This window comes from Phodopus roborovskii, unplaced genomic scaffold (assembly GCF_943737965.1).
Source record: "Phodopus roborovskii unplaced genomic scaffold, PHOROB, whole genome shotgun sequence".
Lineage (NCBI taxonomy): Eukaryota > Metazoa > Chordata > Mammalia > Rodentia > Cricetidae > Phodopus > Phodopus roborovskii.
Window position 1 is genome coordinate 3,559,088 of NW_026126645.1, and position 22,895 is coordinate 3,581,982.

The 22,895-nt window shown below is 42.4% G+C and overlaps 1 protein-coding gene across 7 annotated transcripts in view; it reads left to right on the forward strand.

The window, feature by feature from the left end:
- Usp48 (ubiquitin specific peptidase 48) overlaps positions 1 to 22,895 on the forward strand; it is a 70,021-nt gene that overhangs the window by 15,266 nt on the left and 31,860 nt on the right. For 4 of the 7 annotated variants that reach the window (XR_007833625.1, XM_051173732.1, XM_051173728.1 and 1 more), the window contains exons 4-15: positions 342 to 498; positions 1,726 to 1,853; positions 2,329 to 2,453; positions 2,917 to 3,025; positions 4,830 to 4,963; positions 5,641 to 5,723; positions 9,070 to 9,249; positions 12,347 to 12,475; positions 12,987 to 13,136; positions 16,684 to 16,881; positions 19,143 to 19,257; positions 21,199 to 21,329. Coding sequence is in view for 6 of the 7 variants with exons in the window: in XM_051173732.1 (XP_051029689.1) it covers positions 342 to 498; positions 1,726 to 1,853; positions 2,329 to 2,453; positions 2,917 to 3,025; positions 4,830 to 4,963; positions 5,641 to 5,723; positions 9,070 to 9,249; positions 12,347 to 12,475; positions 12,987 to 13,136; positions 16,684 to 16,881; positions 19,143 to 19,257; positions 21,199 to 21,329 (1,639 nt within the window). In the remaining variant the exon portion in view is untranslated. The remainder of the gene's footprint in view (positions 1 to 341; positions 499 to 1,725; positions 1,854 to 2,328; positions 2,454 to 2,916; positions 3,026 to 4,829; positions 4,964 to 5,640; positions 5,724 to 9,069; positions 9,250 to 12,346; positions 12,476 to 12,986; positions 13,137 to 16,683; positions 16,882 to 19,142; positions 19,258 to 21,198; positions 21,330 to 22,895) is intronic. The other 3 variants (XM_051173727.1, XM_051173729.1, XM_051173733.1) reach the window with 2 other exon arrangements.

Here is a 22,895-nt window from a genome sequence, read left to right on the forward strand (position 1 = left end):
GGTTCAAGTGGTCATGCCAAACTGATCAGGACTGGCTTAAAAGGCTTCAGTCAGTAAAGTTATGAATACTGTTCTTTAGAAACCTTTAGTTTCCAGAAGGCCTAGTCCCATTGATCCCTCCTGGAAGGCATCATCCTTCTTGTGGAGTGTGTGTGGGGGGAGGGAGATGGGATGGGAGGGAGAGAGAAAGGGAGGAAGGGAAGGAACTAGGATCGATATGTAAAATAAGAAAAATAAATAAAAAATTGTTTATATTACATACATACATACATACATACATACCTACCTACCTTTAGTTTCTTGGCGGCTAATGTTACTATATAACTCTTGTGTTTCTGTAGAATTCATTTGTGGGCCTGACTAACCTGGGAGCTACCTGTTACGTCAACACCTTTCTCCAAGTGTGGTTTCTCAACCTAGAACTTCGACAGGCGCTGTATTTATGCCCAAGCACCTGTAGTGACTACACAATGGGAGATGGTGTCCATGGAGGAAAAGGTCTGTAGGGATGGGAGCAGGGGCTTCCTGCTGAGGGGATTGCCAGCCAACTCTCTTAGGATAAATCTACTACAAAGACGGAAACATGGGTCTGGTTCCATGCTATAAACATACTCTGAATTTAAAATATATACCCAGCCAACTAATAAGTGAATCATTTTTAAAAATTATTTTTTATTGTTTTAAAAGAGATTTGAGGATAGTGGTGGTGCACACCTTTAATCCCAGCACTTGGGAGGCAGAGGCAGAGGCAGATGGATCTCTGTGAGTTCCAAGCTAGCCTGGTCTACAGAGGGAATTCCAAGACAGCCAAGGCTGTTAACACAGAGAAACCCCGGGGTGGGGGGTGTGGAAAGAAAGAAGAGAGAAGAGAGAATATTTCAGGTCATCCTCAGGTACATGAGGATATAAGGGGCTTGATGCTAGCCTGGTTATACAAAAGACATTGCCTATAATCAAACAAGTCAATAAATGAAAGAAATACCTATACTCCCCACCCCCCAAAAATAAAACACGTTAAATTTGTGTTTTGGTTAGGGGGATGTCTCAGCTAGGCTAGGACTTAGCTTCAGGTTTCCAGTACCCAAGTGGTTGCTCACAACCATTTGTAACTCCAGTTCCTAGGGGCTCAGTGCCCTCTTCAGCCTTTTTGAGCACCAGTCATTTGCAGCGTATATACATACACAGGCCAAAACACTCATACACATAAAATAAAACAATGTAATTTTGAGTGTTTTGTTTACATGTATATTTGTGCACCATATGTGTACAGGGACATTGGACTCCTGGAATTGGAGTTACAGATGGTTGCTATTCTTCATGTGGGTGCCGAGAATTGAATCCAGGACCTCTGGAAGAGCATCCAGTGCTCTTAACTCCTGAGCATCTCTCCAGTTCTGTCTCAACCTGCCCCACTTTTTTTGTGTGTATTGGGGGTGTTGAGACAGGTCTCTCTATATAGCTCTGGCTGCCCTGGAACTCACTATGTAGAATGAACAGGCTGGCCTCAGACTTACAGAGGATCATTGCTTCTGGAGTTCTGGGATTAAAGGTGAGCAACACCACATCTGGTCTTTTGGTTTTTGTTTTTTTTAAAGTTCTATTAGGCTGACCTAGATGCCTTGGAATTCCCAATCTTGCTCTGTCTCACAAGTGCAGAGATTCTAGGCATGTGTACCTCCATGCCTGGTTGGGTTTAAAGTGAAACTTGCATTTTTCTTTCAATAGATTATGAGCCTCAAACAATTTGTGAGCATCTACAGTACTTGTTTGCTTTGCTGCAAAACAGTAACAGGAGATACATTGACCCTTCAGGATTTGTTAAAGCCTTGGGCTTGGATACTGGACAGCAGCAGGTAAGAACAGCTCCAGTATTCTCTTCCTATCCTCTTTTACCCTCCTCTTCAAAGGTGCTCAAGTATTCCCAGGAAAGATGAAATAGGGTGTTTGTTAAAATGCAATTTTTGACTGGGTGTGGTGTTAGACACCTTTAATCCCAGCACTTGGGAGGCAGAGGCAGGCAGATCTCTTGACTTTGAGGCCAGCCTGGTCTACATAGAGTTCCAGGCCAGAGAAATTCTACTTTGGACTAACATAGTTGGGCTGGGAACTGAACCTGGCTCTCCTGCCAGAGCAGCCAGTGCTCTTAACTGCTAAGCCATTTCTTCAACCTGTCAACTGTTTCTTCAAACTGATATGTAGGACTCATTCAGTATAGCTGTAGTCTTCTTTTTGTTTTAAAATGCTAAGTTAAAAATACAGGTAGTTTCTGAGTAGCACTTTTGTATTAGTCAGGAAGCAAGATATAACTTTTCATTAATTCAACTGTAGGACGCCCAAGAGTTTTCCAAGCTCTTTATGTCACTATTGGAAGACACTTTGTCTAAACAGAAGAACCCAGACGTTCGGAACATTGTGCAGCAGCAGTTCTGTGGGGAGTATGCCTATGTGACTGTGTGAGTATTGCAGCTCTCGTGGCATTACTTTTCAGTTCAGTCCTAGGTTACTGCTGTGATGGATTATCATGGGACCTGAAGTATTTATAGAACTACATTTCCATGGGAACATGAAAGCAGATTCCTTGCCAATTGCAGTTGAATGTGTGCAGGTGTTGGGTGGGAACTGTCTGACTGAAGTCTGTGATGGCTATGTAGTGTGGGCTGAAAATGGAAGGTTGGAACTGGCTAGAAAATAAATGGTGTCCAGCAGCTCTTGGGAAATGTCCTAGTCCTTAAGTGACCAATTCCCTAGCCAGCTTTTATCCTTATCTACCTGTGATTCACATGCTACAGTTTCTGTAACAAAACAGTGAAGGTTATAAGCATCCCTCCTTTCTTTCTGTCTTGGATGTGTTATAGTGACATGGAGTTAGCTGCTCTACTCACCCTGACTTTAATTGTGTTGTTTTTTACATTGCAGCTGCAATCAGTGTGGCCGAGAGTCTAAGCTTTTATCGAAGTTCTATGAATTGGAGTTAAACATTCAAGGCCACAAGCAGTTAACAGATTGTATCTCGGAATTCCTGAAGGTACTCAAATCTCAGCATACATGGCTTCTGATCATCACTGGTGGTTATGTGCTATTTTGGATGCCATTTTGATTCATGGGTACATCCGTTATTGGAGACTTCTTCATATAAGAAATACCTGCTTTTATAAGGTCCAAAAGGAACTAGAAACTGCCAAAGCAGCCTGCATCTTAACTAATTTTAGGGTTTTGCTAGCTCATTGTTGTATAATTATGTGTGTGTGGTTACAGGTAGTACAGTATTTAAGGAAATCTGGTCTTTGTTACCATAAAGCTAACTATTTATCATGTAATAGAATGCATTAAGTGGGAACATAGCCCTCCATGTTTCTGCTTTTTGTGTGTTCTGAGTTCTACAGACATAGAGGTGGTTCCTTTTCCTTCCCTGTGAGGAAGGCTTCGTTGTCAGGCTTGAGTAGGTAGACATTGTGATAGATGAGCTTAGAGTACACAGCTTCCTATCTTAAAATAGTGCCATGTGTATGTTCTCTGTTTTGTATACAATGGCCTTAAGCCATTATTCATGCCTGAGTTTATCCATTTAAAGACTTCCTGAGCGTTTACTTTGATGTATTAAGCACCATGGCGACATTGGACTGATAGTATTGGCCAAAACAGACAAAATTAGAGTTAGTAGAGGTTGTCATATAGTAGCATTGCTGCCAGGGCCTCATTAAATAAATAAATAAATAAATAGTAAAATGTGTAGTGGTCAACCACTGTGTATGCTGTGGAGGAGGAGAACGCAGGCTGGGGCTGGCTGCAATTTGAAATGAAATGGTTACAGAAGCAGGAAAATGGTGTTTCTGGGCACTTGAAATACTGGGGCAGACCTGTGGTGGGAGTTCACCTGTGGACAGGTGTATGTAACATAGTGCTTGAGCAAAGGAAGAGCGACAAAACAAATAGCTGCAAAGAGATGATGGCCACAACAGAGAGGCCTGGTGTGAATTGTGACTTTTATATCAAATGAGTCTCTAGGGCCATCATAGTTGTGATTCGGGGGGCTACACAGTGTTTACGAGGATGACTATGGGTGCTGTATTTATAGAGAAGAGGCTGAAGGTTGGGGCTTGGGCAGACAGGATGTAGGGCTGCCAGGACCATTGGTTAACTGAAGACATGGTTAGTAGCACTGGCTAGTTTGCTTTCTATCTTCAAAGTATATAGTCAGTCAAACTTAATGAGTTTGAAGGTGAAAGTCAAGGGATTTTAAGGTTTGTGGCCTGATAAGTTGGAAGAATGTTGTCATTTCTAAGATGGGAGAAGATGGAGAAGGGCAGAGTTGGGAGAGGAATTTCTTGTGAAGTGAGGATAGAGCTGAATGCTGGAAGTGGAAAGAAGAATCAGGAGTTCAAAACCAGCCTGAGCTATTTCAGGTAAAGGCTATTCTGTGTTGCATGAGACCTTGCAAACAAAGTTAGGCCCTATGGATAGTTCTGTGGCAAAGAGCTTGTTTAATATGTTGACTGCCTTGGGTTTAATCCATAGCACACACATACACAAAGGTTGGTATTAAACATGTTTTACTTGAAGGGGAGATATGAGGATTTTATAAAGCATGCAAGGAGGGGCAAAGGAGTAGGGCCAGACTCGTAGTCCTGGGATTCTGAAGTATGAATTCATTAGGGAGAAGGAGCAGCTGGCCAAGGAAGCTGCCTACAGAGCTGCCCATGAGGGAGGAGGAGTGGGCACCCTCAGTTGGATGGGAGCTGCTAACTAACAGAATTGTGTTTTACACCAGAACTTTCATTGCTTCTTTTCCTTACATCTGTCCAAACTGGTCTGTTTTTATTCTTGATCAGGAAGAAAAATTAGAAGGAGACAATCGATATTTCTGTGAAAATTGTCAAAGCAAGCAGAATGCTACAAGGAAAATTCGACTCCTAAGCCTCCCTTGCACTCTGAACTTGCAGCTGATGCGTTTTGTGTTTGACAGGTGAGTGTTATATGAGCAGCAAGCATAAAAGATGGTGGTATGATGACTCACGTGGAGCTGTTGGTTCTTCCAAATGTATTTCTTATCTTTTTAAGGTAAGAATCTTAAAGAGAGAAGCTGGGCATTGGTGGATCACACCTTTAATCCCAGCAGCACATGGGAAGCAGAGGCAGGTGGATCTCTGTGAGTTCTAGGTCAGCCTGGTCTACAAAGCAAGTTCAGAACCCTCAGGGCTACACAGAGAAACCCTGTCTGGAAGCTCCCCCCACCCCAAAAAAAAAGATCTTAAAGAGATCAGTTGTATATATATGAGAGCTGGAGATATAAAGAGAATCTATGCTTGTAAATACTATTACTTTTTTAGCTTTTAAATTGAAAAGTGTAAGTATCCAACCAATTTTCCTTGATATTCTGAATGATCATATATTTCAAATAAAATCTCCCCTCCATGGAAATGCATATTTCATCTTGTAATTAAAATAAGGCGGCTCTGCGCCTGGGGACATGGTCTGTGTTGCTGGAGTGAGTTCTGTTTACAGAGGGGATCAGCCTTTGTCCTTGTGTACTCGATTACTAGATGGAATTTAGCTGCTGTGGGGGCTTGTCAAGGAGTTGGCAGCATGTGTACATGTTCCTGTTAGGCTGACTGTAGTTACTGTCTGTCCACTTCTTCGCAGACAAACTGGACACAAGAAGAAGCTCAATGCCTATATCGGCTTCTCGGAGAGTCTGGATATGGAGCCTTATGTAGAGCACAAAGGTACTGTTTTTATCAAGCTTTGACTGTTAGCTTGAGACGAACCCATGACTTGCTCTCCACGCGTACAACTGCAGTGTTCCTTGAATCCTTGTTTTAGGCCTTGCAGAGACAGCAGCTCTTTTGACAAGATGCTCTTTTTCATTTATAGAGTAATCACACTTAAATTTTACCTGTCCCACTGGATCCTGTTAATCTCTTTTTTAAATTGCCAAATATATAACATATTGGTAAAATTTCGCAGTAGAAATGTGTGGTTCTGCAACCATCATGAAAGAGAACATCCACATGAACCACCCAAAAGAGAAACCACTCCAGCAACCTGAAGCCTGCTGTGTGCTCATCATCCCTTTTTTCCTTGTTCTCTCTCTCTCTCTCTCTCTCTCTCTCTCTCTCTCTCTCACACACACACACACACACACACACACCAGGGTTTAAACTCAGAGCTCCACCTGTCTCTGCTTCCTGAGTGCTGGGATTAAAGGTGACTTCACCCCCCTTCCCCCCCATTAAGCATTTTAGACAAACTCACATTTCCCCAAACTTGATATTTGGGTTTACTCTTTTTGCCCTCTGGGGGAATGCCAGGCAAATTAACACATAATTAACCTTTTGTGTTGTTGCTTTGGGTGGGGCAGGTGGCTGGAGAAAACACCTTCCCAGGAGTCTCTCAGTAGTTTCCAGATGCAAAGCAGTGGACTTGAACATCATGAGCTTTATCTGGATTGGCTAGTCTGTTTATGCTTGATATGATTACTGACTTACTCTTCCAATTCAGACTTACTGTCACACAGCCCCTCCCTTTTTAAATTAACTATTTTGGGTAGGATGTAAATTAATGGGTTATTTACCTTTGTCATTTTTCTCTGCCGCTCCCCTCCCCCACTGCCCTCCCCCATTGCCCTCCCCCATATCCTGCTCTCTGCTCCAGCTGCTTCCTTTCCTTCCTAACTAGTGACACCTCTGCTTTCCTACACATACATTTCCTTACCCTGTCTTACATCCCTTTTTGCAGTTCTGTGCTTCATGTGCATTTTCAAGCTCCTTGTTTCTCTAAGGTTGCAAGCTTAGTTTCTTCAGGGAACAGTGCCTGGTATCTTGGACATGCTGGCTTTTGCTTATCAAAAACAATCTGTAAAGGGATTTTCTAAGAGTGGGACAAATGCAGCTTCTTCCATGAGACCCTTAGGCTTATTTCTGGGACACTTGCCTAGTTAAATGTCATCATTATATAAGGTTTGGGGACAACCTGCTTCTGCCTCCCAAGTGCTGGGATTAAAGGTATATGCCAGTCACAGCCTGGCTAAATGTATTTACTGTTTTGTATTTTTAAAATTTTTTTATTTTTGTTTTTTTGAGATAGTGTTTCTTCTCTGTGTACCTTGGCTGTCCTCAGTAGACTGGGCTGCTGGTCTCAAACTGATAGAGAACTCTCTGCCTCCCGAGTGCTGGAATTAAAGGTGTTAGGCACCACTGCCTTGTTGCTTTGTTTGTTTATTTCTCTGTGGCTTTGGAGGCTGTCCTGGAACTAACTGTAGACCAGGCTGCCCTTGAACTTGCAGAGATCCATCTGCCTCTGCCTCCTAAGTGCTGGAATTAAAGGCGTATGCCACCAACGCCCGGCCTGGTTGTTTATTTTATTATTATTTTATTTTTTGTTTTTGTTTTTTTTTTTTTTGTTATTTTTGAGATAGGGTCTCTCTGTGTAGCTCTGGCTGTCCTGGAAATGGCTCTGTAGACCAGACTGGCCTTGAACTCATGGAGATCCACCTTTAAAAAGCACTACCACCACCCAGCAGTAGTTTATTTCTTATTACTGAGGTGAAAGTCTTAATGTGTTCAGTTTTTTTTTTTTCTTTCTTAGTTCTCAGTTATAGAGATGTTTCTGTGATAGATGGTGTAGCTATTGGCTGAAATTATGTTCCTTAGAACTGTCACTCATCCCAGGACCATATCCAGAAAATGATTAGTAGTAAACGGTCTTTCTTACTGTGTAGTTTAGGCTGTCCTTGAACTCAGAACAGACTTCCTGTTGCTATCTTCCCAGATACTGTGGTTATAGATATGTGCCACTCCAATTCAAAATACAAGACCCACATGGCTTTAGAAATTGATTTTCTAAGGTATGAACTCTTGTTGAAATTTTCATGGAGTCTAGCTTATCAGGAAGGTTTAGGGTTTTTTTTTTTTTTTAAATCATGTATTTGTGATATGGTGTGTGTGTAATGTACACTTGAGTACAGGTGTCTGATGAGGCCAGAGACATTTCCCCCTGGAGCTGCAGCCTGTGAACTGCCTGCCTGACTTGTTCACTGAGAACTGAACTTGGTCCTCTGCAAGAACAGTGTGCTTTTAACAACTGAGCAGTCTGTCCAGCCATGACGAAGGCAAACGCGTTTCAGCCCCCCCCCCCCCCCCGTGGGTGCTAGAACTGTTTTTAAGATTCGTTTTGGTTATTTTTTTGTTGTAAATTTTATTGTAATTCATATATGTTTGTGTAGTCCTATCTCAGAACTCTATGTAGATCAGGCTAGTTTGAAATTTATAGAGGTCCTCTTGCCTCTGCCTTCCCAGTGATCCAATTAAAGACATATACTAGGCTGGGTGGTGGTGGTGCATGCAGCAGTCAGGAAGCAGAGGCAGGCAGATCTCTGTGAGTTGAAGGCCAGCCTGGTCTACAGAATGAGTGCCAGGATAGGCTTCAAAACTACACAGAGAAACTCTGTCTCAAAAAAAACAGGGGGAAAAAAAAGAGAGAGAGAGAGAGAGAGAGAGACATATACTACTACACTCAGCTACTTTTTCCAAACATTAGAAGATTTTATTGAGCTGGGAATGGAGATACACACCTTTTATCCCAGAACTCAGGAAGCAGAGGCCTGGTCTAAAAGCTGAGTTCCAGGCCAGACAAAACTATATGGGGAGATCTTGGCTTTTTTAACCTATTTTGTGTTTTGGTTGTTTTGACATATGGAATGAAGTAAATAGCACACACTGTTCTCCAATTTGTGGTAATCCTCCTGCTTCAGCTTTTCTTGTTTCAGTTGCCAATACTGTAAAAAGAAAAAGTCACCTATATTTTATAAACATCTTTTATCTTAGGTTACTCTTTGCCTATTTGAGTAGTTCAGCTGTGCATAGCCCACAATAGCCTTGAACTTGTTGACCTCTTACCTCACGCAGTCTCCATGATGCTGGGTCATAGGGGTGCAGCCACTATGCCCAGCTGTTAGTTGTCACATTTTATATTCTGTCAGATGCATAAAGAACTATAGTGATATCAGTTTATGCTCAAGCTAGAAGATATGCAATGATTGAAAGTTATTCTTAAGCCCTTTTTTCCTTGCAGGTGGGTCCTTTGTGTATGAACTCAGCGCAGTCCTCATCCACAGAGGAGTGAGTGCTTATTCTGGCCACTACATTGCCCATGTGAAAGATCCTCAGTCTGGAGAATGGTATAAGTTCAACGATGAGGACATAGAGAAGATGGAAGGGAAGAAATTACAACTAGGGATTGAGGAAGATCTAGGTAAAACCTTTAAGTTGTGAGTGCCCTTTTAAAATATAAATTTTGTTGTTGTGGTTGGTGTTGTTTTGAGACAGGGTCTCACTATGTAGCTCTGGCTGTCCTGGAACTCAATATGGAGACCAGCTGACCTTGAACTCAAATCTGCTTGCTTCTGCTCCCCGAGTACTGAATTAAAAGTGTGCACCACCATGCCTGGCTTAAATTTTGTTTTTTCTTCCTGGAAATGCTTGATGCTGTCATGGCCCAAGATTGTTCATGGTTATTGAGGGTATTTCACACCACTAGACGTCTTTCTTAGCAGTTCCTGCTTCAAGAAAAACCAAACATATTTTGCCTCCGATGGCTTTGCCAGGAAAACATGAAGGTGACAGGTTTGTTTTCAGTTACAGGGTTTATTCCTTGGGCAGGGAAGGATGGTTATTGGTTCCTAGAGGAAGGTGTGTCATCTTCTGACAGAGTTGAGAAGTTAATAACTGGCAGATACACTGAGTTCTGAGAGGCATGGTCTCATGACAGCTCTTATCACCTCAGCTGTCATAATCAGCTTTAGCTTTGTTCCCCAGTGAGGGGCCAGGTCTGATGGGAGCCGGTGAGCTCCTTCACTGCACCACCCAGTAGCATTCCCTCCTTCCTCACGGTTTCCCCATCTTGAGACTGATGGGATTACATATGTGTATCATCACACTTGGCTCACAGCCGAGTTGCCAGGGTAGCTGGTAGAGGAGAAGCACTGGCACTTAGGCCTTGCTGGATTTTAGTCTCTAAGTCACATTCCATTTATAGACTGTACTTGTTACTTTGCTTGTCAGTGTCGCAGTACCTGACATAGAAAGCTGGAGTGTGGAAAGCTGGGGCATTGTGGACCTTGATGGCAGGGAAGATCTGGGTGAGCAGCTTAGCTCTCGCTGGCAGGTATGTGGTTTCTGCTGAAGGCAAACATTACAATAGAGAGTGCACAGTTATGAGGCTGGCTCCAGCTACATTATTTTTACCAGCCAGGCCCCCAACCTAAACTCCACACCTGTGCCTCCAGGTCCTGCCACCAGCTGGGGAATAAGCATTTCAAAACAGGTCTGTGGTGGGTATTTCACATCCAAGCTAGATTTGAGCTCCAATATTACTGAGGTGACCCTTAACGTTCTCAACTTTCCCTACAGTGTCTTTGATGTGAGCATTGTTTAGATCAACTTTATTTTATTCTCCTTTTCTCAATACAAACCTTAGATTATTTACAATCTGCCTTTGTCTCCCCAGTGCTGGGAATAAATGGGCAACTGCAGTCATATGATACTTTATTATGCGACCCAGGTTACCCTCAAACATGTGACAACCCTTACCTTAGCCCTCCAAATTCTGATGTTATAACTTTGCATGTACTTGAATTTTTCTTTTATCTAATTTTATCATGTGGGTGGTGTGGGGTGGTGTATCAAGATAGGGCCTCCTGTAGCTTAGATTGTCTTGAATCTCTCACTGTTAAAAGAAAGCCCCATGTCAAAGTTTCACTAACTGTTATGATGAAAATAGGCTCTATCTAATCACCCAGCTTTGGATTAATTTTTTATAATTAAGACTAACATTTAGGGTCAGGCAAGATGGCACACACTTTTAACCCTAGTACTCTGTGGGATGAGGACAGCCTGGCCTAACTAGCAAATTCTAGGCCTGCTGACACTATATAGAGTGAGAGCCTGACTTAAAAATGGGGGGTGAGAGGGGGAGATGGCAAGACACTCAAGTCACATGTGGTGGTACTATTTGTTTTTCCTGGCTGACCTGGAACTGAACTGTGTAGATCAAGTTGGCTTCCGGCTTTTGTTTGGTTTCCCAGAACAGCCCCTGAGTGTGGTTATATATCCCATATGCAGTGAATAGGACCTACTCCTCTAGGTTTGTTCTCAGGGTACATATTTTCGTCTTTAAAAAAATGGTGTGTTGAAATCAGACATGGTGACGTATACCTCTTATTCCAGCAGGGCTACAAGTGAGTCAGAAGGGCCACAAGTTTGAGACCAAACTTGGCAGTAGTGTGAGACTCTGCCTCAAAACATAAAGGGGGTGTGACAAACAAGAATGGGCAGTTTTCTATGTTACATATCTTTGAATCTGAGCCATTGAGTTGGTGGCTCGGTTAGTAAATATGCCTGCAGGCAAGCCTCATTCATTGCCTGAGTTCGATCCCTGGAACTCATGTGGTAGAAGATTCCCAAAAGTGTCCTGACTTCTCCCAGTGTTGCTTGTGCTCATGCACATATAGATGCACAGAATAAACGAGGTCAAAAGAATTTCTATCTAAGGAACCACTACATTTGTACACATTTCAATGTTTTAGATCTACCAGTGTATACTGTAGACATATTTTTAAAAATTGTAGTATTTTGTGTATGAATATTTTGTCTGCATATATGTTTGTGCACTATGGGCATATAGTGGTGCCCCTGAGTGGTAACAGGGCATTGAACCCCCTGGGACTGGGGTTATAGGTGGGTGTGAGCCACCACCATGTGGGTGCCGGGGATTAAACCCTTGTCCTACTGCTGAGCTATTACTCTAGCCCCTAGGAATATTTTTTTAAGGGTTTTTATTTTTAGTGTGTGAGGTGTTTTGTTTTGTTTTTGTTTTTACCTATCTATAAGTGTACCACAGGCTTCTAGTGCCTGAAGAGGTTGTCTGACTGATCGATCACCTTAGATGCTAGAAGAGTGGCAGAGCTGGAAGCAGAGTTAATGGTTTTGTTCCACCACTTGGGTGCTGAGAACTGTTAGCTCTAACCCTCTGTAAGAGCAGCCAGTGCCTTAACTGTTGAGCCAGTTGATAATTGTCTGTGTGCACATATACTTGTTCTTGGGTGTATGCAGAAGTCAATCTTGGGTCCCTCAGGTACCATCCATCTCGTTTTTTCTGAGACAGGAGTTTATTGCTTAAGGACTTGCAAAACCAAGGGATCTGCCTATCTCCATTGCCTGAGTACTGAGATTGCAAGTACGTTTGTGCTGTGAGCTTTTTATTCAATGAGTCCTATAAGTAATTTTTTACTCCCCAAATCCCTAAAGTATGGACTATCTAGTTAAGTTTTCTTTTAATTTCTTTATCCCAGCAGAGCCTTCTAAATCTCAAACCCGTAAACCCAAGTGTGGGAAAGGAACTCACTGTTCTCGAAATGCATACATGTTGGTTTATAGACTGCAAACCCAGGAAAAGAACCACACAGTGATTCAAGTCCCAGGTAATCATTTTTTCTGAATTGCTTCTGGAAGTGTACAATTCTATATTCCTAGTTTAATTAATGACCACCACCTGATTGCTCATAGTGTGACAGATTTGTTCAGTATGTTAAATGTTAATATGCAAGTAAGTGCTGGTCACAAATTAACAGTTACTGAGTTTTTGGAATAACTGAGCCTTAGGACTCTTCTATTACTCCAACCCCCCCAAAAAAGCAAGAGCAATTTTCAATAATGTTAAAAGGTAACCTAGATTGGCATTTGGTTTTATTCTGTTAAAGTTGGTGGAGTAAAAGAAGCTGGCCCACCTAGCATGTGCCATGTACTATAGCATAGAGCCATTTGATGCTTCTGGGCAGTCTGGGTGGGGATCACCTGGCTACATTACACCTTCTATTTCATCTGTAAAGGTTTCCATTCCTTCCTCTCTAGATGATAATGTGCATATCACTGTAATCTTTATCTTAGGAAAAGAGGATAAAGGATGGTTTTTATGTTTCTTTTTTTGGGTAGCCTTTCTTCAAGAGCTGGTAGATCGGGATAATTCCAAGTTTGAGGAGTGGTGTGTTGAAATGGCCGAGATGCGCAGGCAGAGTGTGGACAAAGGCAAAGCGAAACACGAGGAGGTGAAGGAGCTGTACCAAAGGTTGCCTGCTGGAGCTGGTCTGTGAGATATTCCAGGACAACACTATTGCCATTGAATGCCTGGGGGTTTTGCTTTGTGCTTTAATCTTTAAATGTTGTGAAAGTGTTTATGAAAAACCCTTTTTCTCCTCCTAGAGGCCAGCTTAAACATTCTGAAATCACCGTGTAAACTGGCAGTAACTAGACACAGAGCAGCCCAAGTAATTCTCTTTGTCACTTTCTTTTTGATGTGGGAGTCTGTTAACTGAATGATAGATCCTAGGTCAGCGCTCCATGTTCATGAACTTTTAAGACTTGTTTTACTGTGGTCAAGCCTGATGACCAGAGTTTGACTCCCAGGACACACATGGTTGGAGAGAACCCACTTCTACTGGCTCTTCTCTGACCTTTGCATGCTTGCGTGCCAGCCATGCACAGACATTTTGTAATAAAATTATTTTAAAGGATATTTTACCGCTAAGTGTGGCGGTGCTTGCCTTTAATCCCAGCGCCAGGGGAGGCGGAGGTTGTTGAATTCTTGTTGGATCCCTGTGAGATATAGGCCAGCCTGGTCTATGTAGCAAGTTCCAGACACATGCTTGTCTCTCTCTGGAGAGGCCCTGGATCGTGAACCACTCACTCTGTGGTGCCATGATGTCTTATATACCTGGACCAGCCAGGAGCCTTACCTATTGGAAATTTCTTATTCTAAAATGATCATTGTTTTCTATTGCCTTGTGGGCATTCTTTTGTAAGGCCACCTGGCCCTAAAAATTCAAGTCACAGAAAAGACAACATCCTTTTGGCTACTGTTATTTAACCTTGAAGGTGCTTGAATTCTAGATAAACAGTTATATTTTTTTATGCTGTTGGACTCTTAATTTTGTTGTACTCAAAATCCAGTTTCTTTTTCTTTTTTTTTTTTTTTGAACCTCACTATAAACTCACTCACAATACTTGACTTTTTTCTAGATGGCCTTACTCAGTAGCCCAGGGTGGCCTCAAATTCATGGCAGTCCTCCTTCCTCAGCCTCCTTGTACTGGGATTACAGGAGCATCGACATTGTGTTTAGTCCCAGACATTGAAAGAGCTGTCACCACAGCTAAGGCTTCCCCAAAGTAAAAGCTGGGAGTGTGTTGATGACGATGAGTGGGGTGGTATGTCAGAATTGTGACTACAGTCTCTGCTAACTGTAAAGTCTATATAAGTGCCCCCTAGCACTTACATTAATCCATAATCATTTAAAAACTTAAACAGCCAACTTCATTGGGAAGTTTTCAGTGGAATTCTAGTAGCGACAGGACAGGTTAACTTTGACCCATCTGCCTTTGAATTCCAGTACATACTCATTGAGTATCTTTTTATTATCCTAGGACTTCTTCCTTATAGTGGTTAGAGTCCTCTTTTCCTTTGGGACAAGGTCTTAACCTTAGCTCAAGCTGATTTGGAGCTTACTGTAGCCCATAGGCCTCATACATGGGTGATTCTCCTGCTTCAGTCCCTTGAGTACTGGAATTACATACAGATGGGAGCCACCAGTCCCAGCATCAATAGTTAGGTTCTTTTGGTTTATTTGTTCAGCAGCAGGTGTTGTCCTCTGTTCATCTCTTACTGGATGCTGGAAAAACAGCACCTGGGGAATTATTCCTTAAATGAGAACAGGTGTCAGACACCCTCCCCCAACCTTTTGAAAACTTAAACTTAGTCAAAATTTTACTTTGACTTTGTGTCGGGAGTAAGTAGATACTTGGAGCCTTTTTCTTTCCCTCAGATATTGGTCACCCCCACACCCCCCCTTTTTTTTTTTTTTAAAGATTTATTTATTATGTATACAGTATTTTGGTATGTAGATGGTTGTGAGCTACCATGTGGCTGCTGGGAATTGAACTGAGGACCTCTGAAAGAGTAGTCAGTGCTCTTAACCTTGGAGCCATCCCCTCAGCCCCCATACTCCAGCACATAATGAGGGAGGTGTTTTGAATATAATTGGCTATGGTATGATTTCAGGGTATGGGATAATACTAGCACTGGGGATTGAACAAGGACAGCGCACCTTTAAGGCAGTCTCTCTACCTCTGAGTGGTGTGCCTCACTAAAAGCATGTATGTATTACTGTTTTGTTTTTCATTTATTTACTGGTGGTTCTGGGGATTCAGCCCAGTGCTTCACTCATGTTAGGAAAGTAGTCTACCGTTGAACTATACCCCTGCCCTTGCCATGCTCATATCTTGTAGGATGCCACTATCATTTTACCTGTTCCGTGTCTTATGGTCTCCTCTTATATATATTGTTTGGATGTATAATTAACTTTTCTATATCTCTTTTCTTCCAAAAAGCTCAAAATGCTTCACATATCTTATCTTTTACACTCAGCAACATCTCTGTGAGGTAGGTAGACGGCAGGTATTATTACCTTCATTTTGCAAATTAAAGATCTGAAGCATAGAGAGTTTAAGTGACTTGCTCACGTTGAGTTTCTCAAGGCAGAACCTGGATTAGACTTTGGTCTCAACTGGCAGTTGCCATATCCCCCTGCAACTGCTTAGCCCTGCCCTTTGCTGTCCAGTTTCTGCACAGAAGTGGATCTAACACTTCCAATTTTTTTTTTTTTTTTTTTTTTTTTGTCAAAAATAGTGAAATGTTTTACACTAAAATTAAGTGGGAGTTAGCTTTCTGGATGTGTGGCTCTGCGGAGTGTGAAACTGGTCAAAGTGAGCTTTGCATTAAAGTGTCTGCCCCTCAGATCTTGCCAGAAGTAGCACACGGTACAAATACATGAATTCAACCTCTGTGTGTTTTCTCCTATGTTTTATGCTGGGACTCACTGGAGATCTTTGTAAGTAATCAAAGCTGTCCCTTTATTTTTAATTTTGCCTTTTGGGGAAATCTGGGACTCCCTTTCCCCAAATTAAAATTCATTTTGAAATGTCTGGTGTTCTTAATTTTTGAATTTGCAAATTAATATTTCTGTTCTAGTGTACCCTATTCTAGAACTGACTTCAAATACATCATTTTCTTGACATAAATAACAATGAAATGAATAGACAATGACACAGATTTTAGGGGAGTCATAAACACTTTTTCTTAACACCAGCCTTGTCTTGGAGTTAGGAAAGTTGATTGTTGACATGAGCTTGTAAAGAGTGATTGTAGCTAAATAGGTTAATTTGTAACTCAGTGCTCAATCCTAGCTTCTCATTTTAATCTTCAGATGTATATCACATTCTTGTGCAGAGTAAGGGATGAGGTGACGATTTTCCATCCAGCACACAGGTGTTCTCATGGAAGCTCTGCTGTGCTCTCAAGCAAGGCACTTTTCTCTGTGGATGCCTCTTGTAGAATGTGGCTAATAATACCCGCCGATCCCATAGAGCTCTGTGCAGATGTGTTTTCCATGCACAGCACGAGCTCACAGGAGTGCTAGCTAACTGGGATTCGTAGTCACACATCAGACACCTCCCAGTGATTCTTCTGATCCTGCTGTCTTTCGGACAAAGTTTGCGCTGTCTTTTGAGGACAATGGCTTGTATCACTTGGTCAAAAACTGTAAAAATACATAGTTTCTTCCCATTCCTTTTTTCTCAGAACCCTATGAGTTTGTCTCCCTTGAATGGCTACAAAAGTGGTTGGATGAATCAACACCCACAAAACCTATTGATAATCATGCTTGCCTATGTTCCCATGACAAGCTTCATCCAGATAAAATATCAATTATGAAGAGAATATCGGAATATGCGGCTGATATTTTCTATAGCCGATATGGAGGAGGTCCAAGACTAACTGGTGAGTCTCCACGTACACAAGAGAGAGTAAGGCCTGGAGGTCTGATCTTTGAGAAAAAGACTGGGTGACAGCATGAAGTAAATTGTTAGCCCGAGTATTCCTACACCTTGCAAGGTGAAGTTGGCCAAGTAGAGCAGGAGTGAAGCTAGGCAACTGACGAGTGCAGACCATAGGTTCCCTTTAAAGAGAATCATCTACAGTTGTTTGCCAGCTCATACAATAATCTTAAAAGCCTTGAGCCTTTGTTTGATTCATCCCAGTCGTCTTTGTGTGGGTTTGGGATCTAAATCTGCTTAGTTCTCTCTTGAATGCACAGTGGTATATAGCCACAAATAGCTAATCTGTTCATAGTTCTGGCTACCTTTTCTGAAGTAATTTTTTTACTTTTTTTTTTCTTTAAAGATTATAAAGTATGGGTTAATTTATTTTTAAATTATTTAATTTAGAAACAATCTTATTTTACATATCAATCCCAGTTCCCTCTCCTTCTCATCCTCCTTTGCCCCCCAACAACCCCTTTAACTTCTATTTTTAAATTTTTATTAGTGTGTCTATGTCTGGGTGTTTTGTTAGTATGTATGTCTGCATTACATGGCCCATGTTTTTCTTTTTTCACTCAGTCCAGTCTGGCCTCAAACTCAGAGACTCTGCCTTCCTAGTGCGGGGATTAAAGGCATGAGCCACTACTGCCCTGCAAGTGGGTAGCCCAGGCTGGCCTCTGCTTCCTTCAGCAACCACAACTGGTTGGTTTTCTTTTTAATGAGCAACTGGCAACATGGGTCCCTTTCTAATTGCTAATGAGGCTAAGGGAATTGCATGACCTCCAGTTCCCCTTTCCTGAAGTACTATTTTTGGTAATACACAGCATTTAATTACATGCTTTAGGCCTTTCTGTATACACAGGATTTTGCATTCTAAAGTACTCATCATTCAGATTTAATAAACGTATGCAGTGGGGAGCTCTATTTTTTTTTTTTTTTGGGGATGGATTGAGAGGTGGGGTTCAGACAGACTTTGTTGCCCTGGCTGTCCTGGAACCCACTTTGTAGACGAGGTTGACTTTGGACTCAGAGATCCAGTTGTGTCTGCTTGCCTAAAGGTGTGCACATAGTACTTCCCGGCTAAATCTCCTTTTTATGAGTGTTTGGCTTCATTTATTTATGTCTATACCATGTGTATCCCTGGTGTGAAGAAGGCATCAAATTCTCTGGGAATGGAGTTATGAATGTGAGCCACCATGTGAGTGTTGGGGCTTGAACCCGTGTCTTTGCAGGAACAAGTGCTCTTAACTATTGAGCCATCTCCAGCTCCTGAGAGCTCTTTCAAAGTATCCCATTTCAGGACCAGTGGGATGGCTCAGCAGGTGGAAGCACTTGGCACAAGCCGGTTTACCTGAGTGATTCCTAGGACCCTGTGATGTAAGAAAACCAACTCCATGTGGTCCTCAGATGTTTACTGTGGCACATGCATGCGAACATACATTCTATACCCACAGTAATAATAAATGAAATTTAAACAGAAAAGAATAGCATTGCATGTGATTTCTAGAGCAGCTATGTACTTGTGTCATGTCCTCTATTCTCATCCCTTCAATAACTTTGTTCGTAATGTCATGTTCACATGAAGACCATTATATGTATTATTTATTGTCAGGTATGTTGACCCTCCCTCCAGGGAGATCATTTGATGAACTCAGCCTTATGATAAATTGTGCTTTATGCTATTGTTTACTGTAGTTGGTAAACATTCTGTCTTTGTTATATAGAAAACTTAATGTATGGGTATCTAAATCAACAAAATCAGGATATATAAAGATTGTACTGTAAAAATATTGGCTTTAGTCGGGTGGCGGCGGCACACACCTTTATTCCTAGCACTCGGGAGGCAGACACAAGCCTATCTCTGAGTTTGAGGCCATCCTAGTCTACAGAGGGAGTTCCAGGACAGGCAGGGGTATTACACAGAGAAGCCTTGTCTCAAAAAGAAAAGAGAAAAAAAAAAAAAAAGAAAGAAAAGAAAAGGGTTTTCCAGGTATGGTAACACATGCCTTTAATCCCATCACTCAGGAGGCAGAGGCAAGCTTGGTTTACAAAATGAGTTTCAGGCCAGCCATGGCTGTTATACAGAGAAACCAGGTCTTAGGGGGATAAAAATTTTTGGTTTAGATCTAAAATTCTTGTTTATTTTGTTCAGTACTGGAAACAGTTTCATAGGAAGTGTGGGAGAATGAAGTTTATTTTTGATGTCTTTCTTGCGTTTAGTGAAAGCCCTTTGTAAGGACTGTGTTGTAGAACGCTGTCGTGTGCTGCGGCTGAAGAACCAATTGAACGAAGATTACAAAACCGTCAACAATCTGCTGAAAGCAGCCGTGAAGGGGTATGTTACACAGCAGCCAGGCGGGAATTGGCAGCTGCTTACTCATTCTTAGGGGAGGGTTGGCTCTGAGAAGGTGGAAGGTGGATAATAGCAGGGCAGCAATTCTCAAGTAAGACCCGCTCCGTGTTCCCCAGAGCATGGTCCATTCACACCTATACTAAGTCTTTTTTTAAACAAACATTCATATGTGTGTATGTGCCTATTTATGTCTGTGTCCTGAAACGTCTGTAGACATGACCGAGGCCAACCTTCACCTGTTGGTTCTCTCCTTCCACTGTGTGGGTCTGAGGGATTGAACTCAGGTCCCTGCCACGTTTGGCAGCAAGTGCCCTTACTGCTAAGCCTAGGACTCTTTTTGATGATAGAAATAGCATTTTTTTAATGTGGCTGGGGAGATGGTCTTGATAACCCACATACAGAGTTATGGTAATCCCAAGAGGCAGAGATGGGGGATTCCTGGGACAAGCTGGAACCAATGCGCTCTAGGTAAAGACCCTTCCTTAGTAACAAAGAGGAAGATCCCTGACTTTGTACCTCCAAACACACATGCACACATGTACCTACAGCGCACCCCTATACATTCCAAAACACCACATACACATTTCTTATTTAATTTAAATTTTTAAATTTATTTTACATGTGTAGGTATTGTGCCTGCATTTATGCCTGTGTTTACCTGTTATCCAGTGAGGCTACAAGAGGGCATTGCATCCCTGGGGTCTAGAGTACAGACAATTGTGAGCCACCATATGGGTGTTGGAATGGAGCATAGGTCCTTTGAAAATAGAGCCAGTGCTCTTAACCATTGAGCCATCTTTCCAGCCCTTAAACTAGAATTTTGTTTTGTTTGAGACAGGGTTTCTCTGTGTAGGATTGGCTGTCCTGTCCTAGGACTCTCTGTAGACTAGGCTGGGCACAAACTCAGATCTGTCCACCTAGTGCTAGGATTACAAGCATGCACCACCATTCTCCCCCCTCCCCCCAGCCAAATTAGAATATTTTTTAATAATTTGTTTTGCCTGCATGTGTCTGTGTGAGGGTGTCGGGTCTTGGACAGTTACAACCTGTCATGTGGGTTCTGGGAATTGAACCGGGCTCCAATAACCGATGAGCCATCTCTCCAGTCCCCAAATTAGAATTTTTTTAAAAAATGAATTTTTTCAGTGCTTGTTCTGTAATAATAAATTGAGCCAGATGCAGCCTTTGATCTATTTTTTAGAGAAGAAGGAGAGAGGTCTGGGCTTGACTGTGAGAGCCCGTACTCAGGGTTAGAGTACAGAAAGCTTGTCTGGAGAACAATTCACAGGCCTGGGAAGGAAGTGTCTCCTTCAGCAAGGATGAAAGAAGTGATGTTAAGAAGGGGAACTCGGGTGGGTTGTCCTTAAGAAAGAAACACACAGGGTGTTGCAGTACGTCAAATCCCATTCCACAGAGCACCTGTAACTCAGGCAAGAGTCATTAAATGACGACACTTGCTGTGCTCACATCATTTGTTCTTGTTAGTATCCTCCTAGCAGACCTAAGCCTGGTCTCCCTTTGGGCTCATTCTACAATGCCTGTTCTGTGGCTTGAGCATATAGTGTGTGTGTGTGTCATCAATAGGCTGTGTATATCCAAGTGTTTTTGTGTCAACTTAAAAGTACGGTTGTGTGTGTTGAGTGATCAAGTGAAGAAGGTTGGATGTGATTGGGATGGATTTTAATTTGATGTGTGAGGAGGAGGAGAGCAAGATTTAGAGAGGAAACAATGCAATAGAAACCTGCAGTTCAGTAGTGAGGTGTGAAAATGACTCCAATCAGGAATTGGATTAAAACAGTTGCGTGCACAGTAGCTGATTGGAGTGTTTGTAATCACTTTAGTTGTGGGCTTCAGGGCAAGACAGAAAAGAAGGGAACACTGGGAATTGCCTGCTGGGTTTATTCAACATTCTCTTTTCCACAGCAATGATGGATTCTGGGTGGGAAAGTCTTCCTTGCGCAGCTGGCGCCAGCTGGCTCTTGAACAACTCGATGAACAAGATGGTGAGGCGGAGCAAAGCAATGGGAAGATAAACGGGAGCCCCTTCAGTAAAGGTGATGGATGGGGCTTAGTGCATGCTTCAGACTTAGAACCTTTGTAGTTGTGGGGAGGGGGCTTTGCTCTCTCTGTCATAGGGCTCCTCCTAAACACCTCAGCAGCTGCTGGTTTTGCTCTGCACATTTGTGGGCCTAGCCTGTTTTGAACATGGGGATTCATGTGTGCTTGCAGAGTTGGAGTGTCCCCTGCCCCCATGTCCCCACCAGTTTGGGGTACTTGATGAGCCTGCGGTAGCAGCACTGTGCTCAGCTTGCTCATATTCTCTGTGGGAAACACTAGGCCCCGCCCTTCAATCTTCATTTTCAGTAAAATTGCCTCAATAAACATTTATGCCTATGTATATGTCGAGACTTTTGTGTGTGTGTGTGTGTGTGTGTGTGTGTGTGTGTGTTTTGAGACAGGGTTTCTCTGTATTGTTTTGGAGTAGCTTTTGTAGACCAGGCTGGTCTCGAACTCACAGAGATCCGCCTGCCTCTGCCTCCTGAGTTCTGGGATCAAAGGCATGCACTACCAATACCCAGCTATGCTAAAACATTTCTTAAGTCTCAAGGTCTCCCAAAACAGCTAAGGGCAAATAATAGATGTTCAAGCTTCTGAAATTCCACTCACGGACTCAGAAGAGCCCTGGGGCATCTCCTTTACAGCAGTGAGCACTGGGCTTAAGTGCCACCTAGTTAGTCATGTGCAGAGTTCATGCCAGTTCTGCTCCAGCCTCAAAGAGCTCCAGAAAGCTCTGCAGGCTGTGGGGTTCAACACAGTTTGGCTTTAGGATAGCAGCCATTGACCCATGTGACCCCTCTGCACGCTGCCTCCGGGAGGGAAGGATTTGGACAGCTTATTGCTTGCCCACTGTTTTTGAGCCTTGCTTTCAGACAGGAAATCATGTTATCATAAACCTACCAGTAAACAGACACCAAAGGAAATTAGGGAATTTAGAATGACTTAGGTCTAAACTGGAGACAAAGTTAGTGAGCATTCTTACGTTGTCTGCTGTGTGATTCCCAGTTTACCTACAGTGCTCTTCCTGCCTTCACCTCACAAGTACTGGAACCATAGATGTGTGCCCCCACACTTGCCAGTAAATGTTCTTTATGTAGGCTGAGTGTGTTAAAACTGTATCCTTACTTAACCTAGTCTAGTCTAAAACTAGTGTAGTATCTAAGTGTTTAGGATTTCTTCCTTGATTTATTTCCAATGTCTAGCACTACATATAGCGACAGTGTAGACAAACAAGGACAGGGAGGTGTTGACAGTAACACTGACTTCCTAAACATTATATAAGTATTTCATGTAAAGTTTTTGTTCAACCTCTAAGGGCAGGGAGATGAAAATAACACATGACAGGCAGATGATACTTGACTAGAGCTAATAATAGGTTATTTAAATTTTCAGATTGGATAAACTGTTTTTTTGTTTTTCCAGACAGGGTTTCTCTGTGTAACTCTGGCTGACCTGGAACTTATTCTGTAGATGAGGATGGCCTTGAACTCAGATGTACCTGCCTCTGCCTCATGTGACTTTTTTTTTTTTTTTTTTTTTTTTTTTACCCCCTTCTTTAAGAC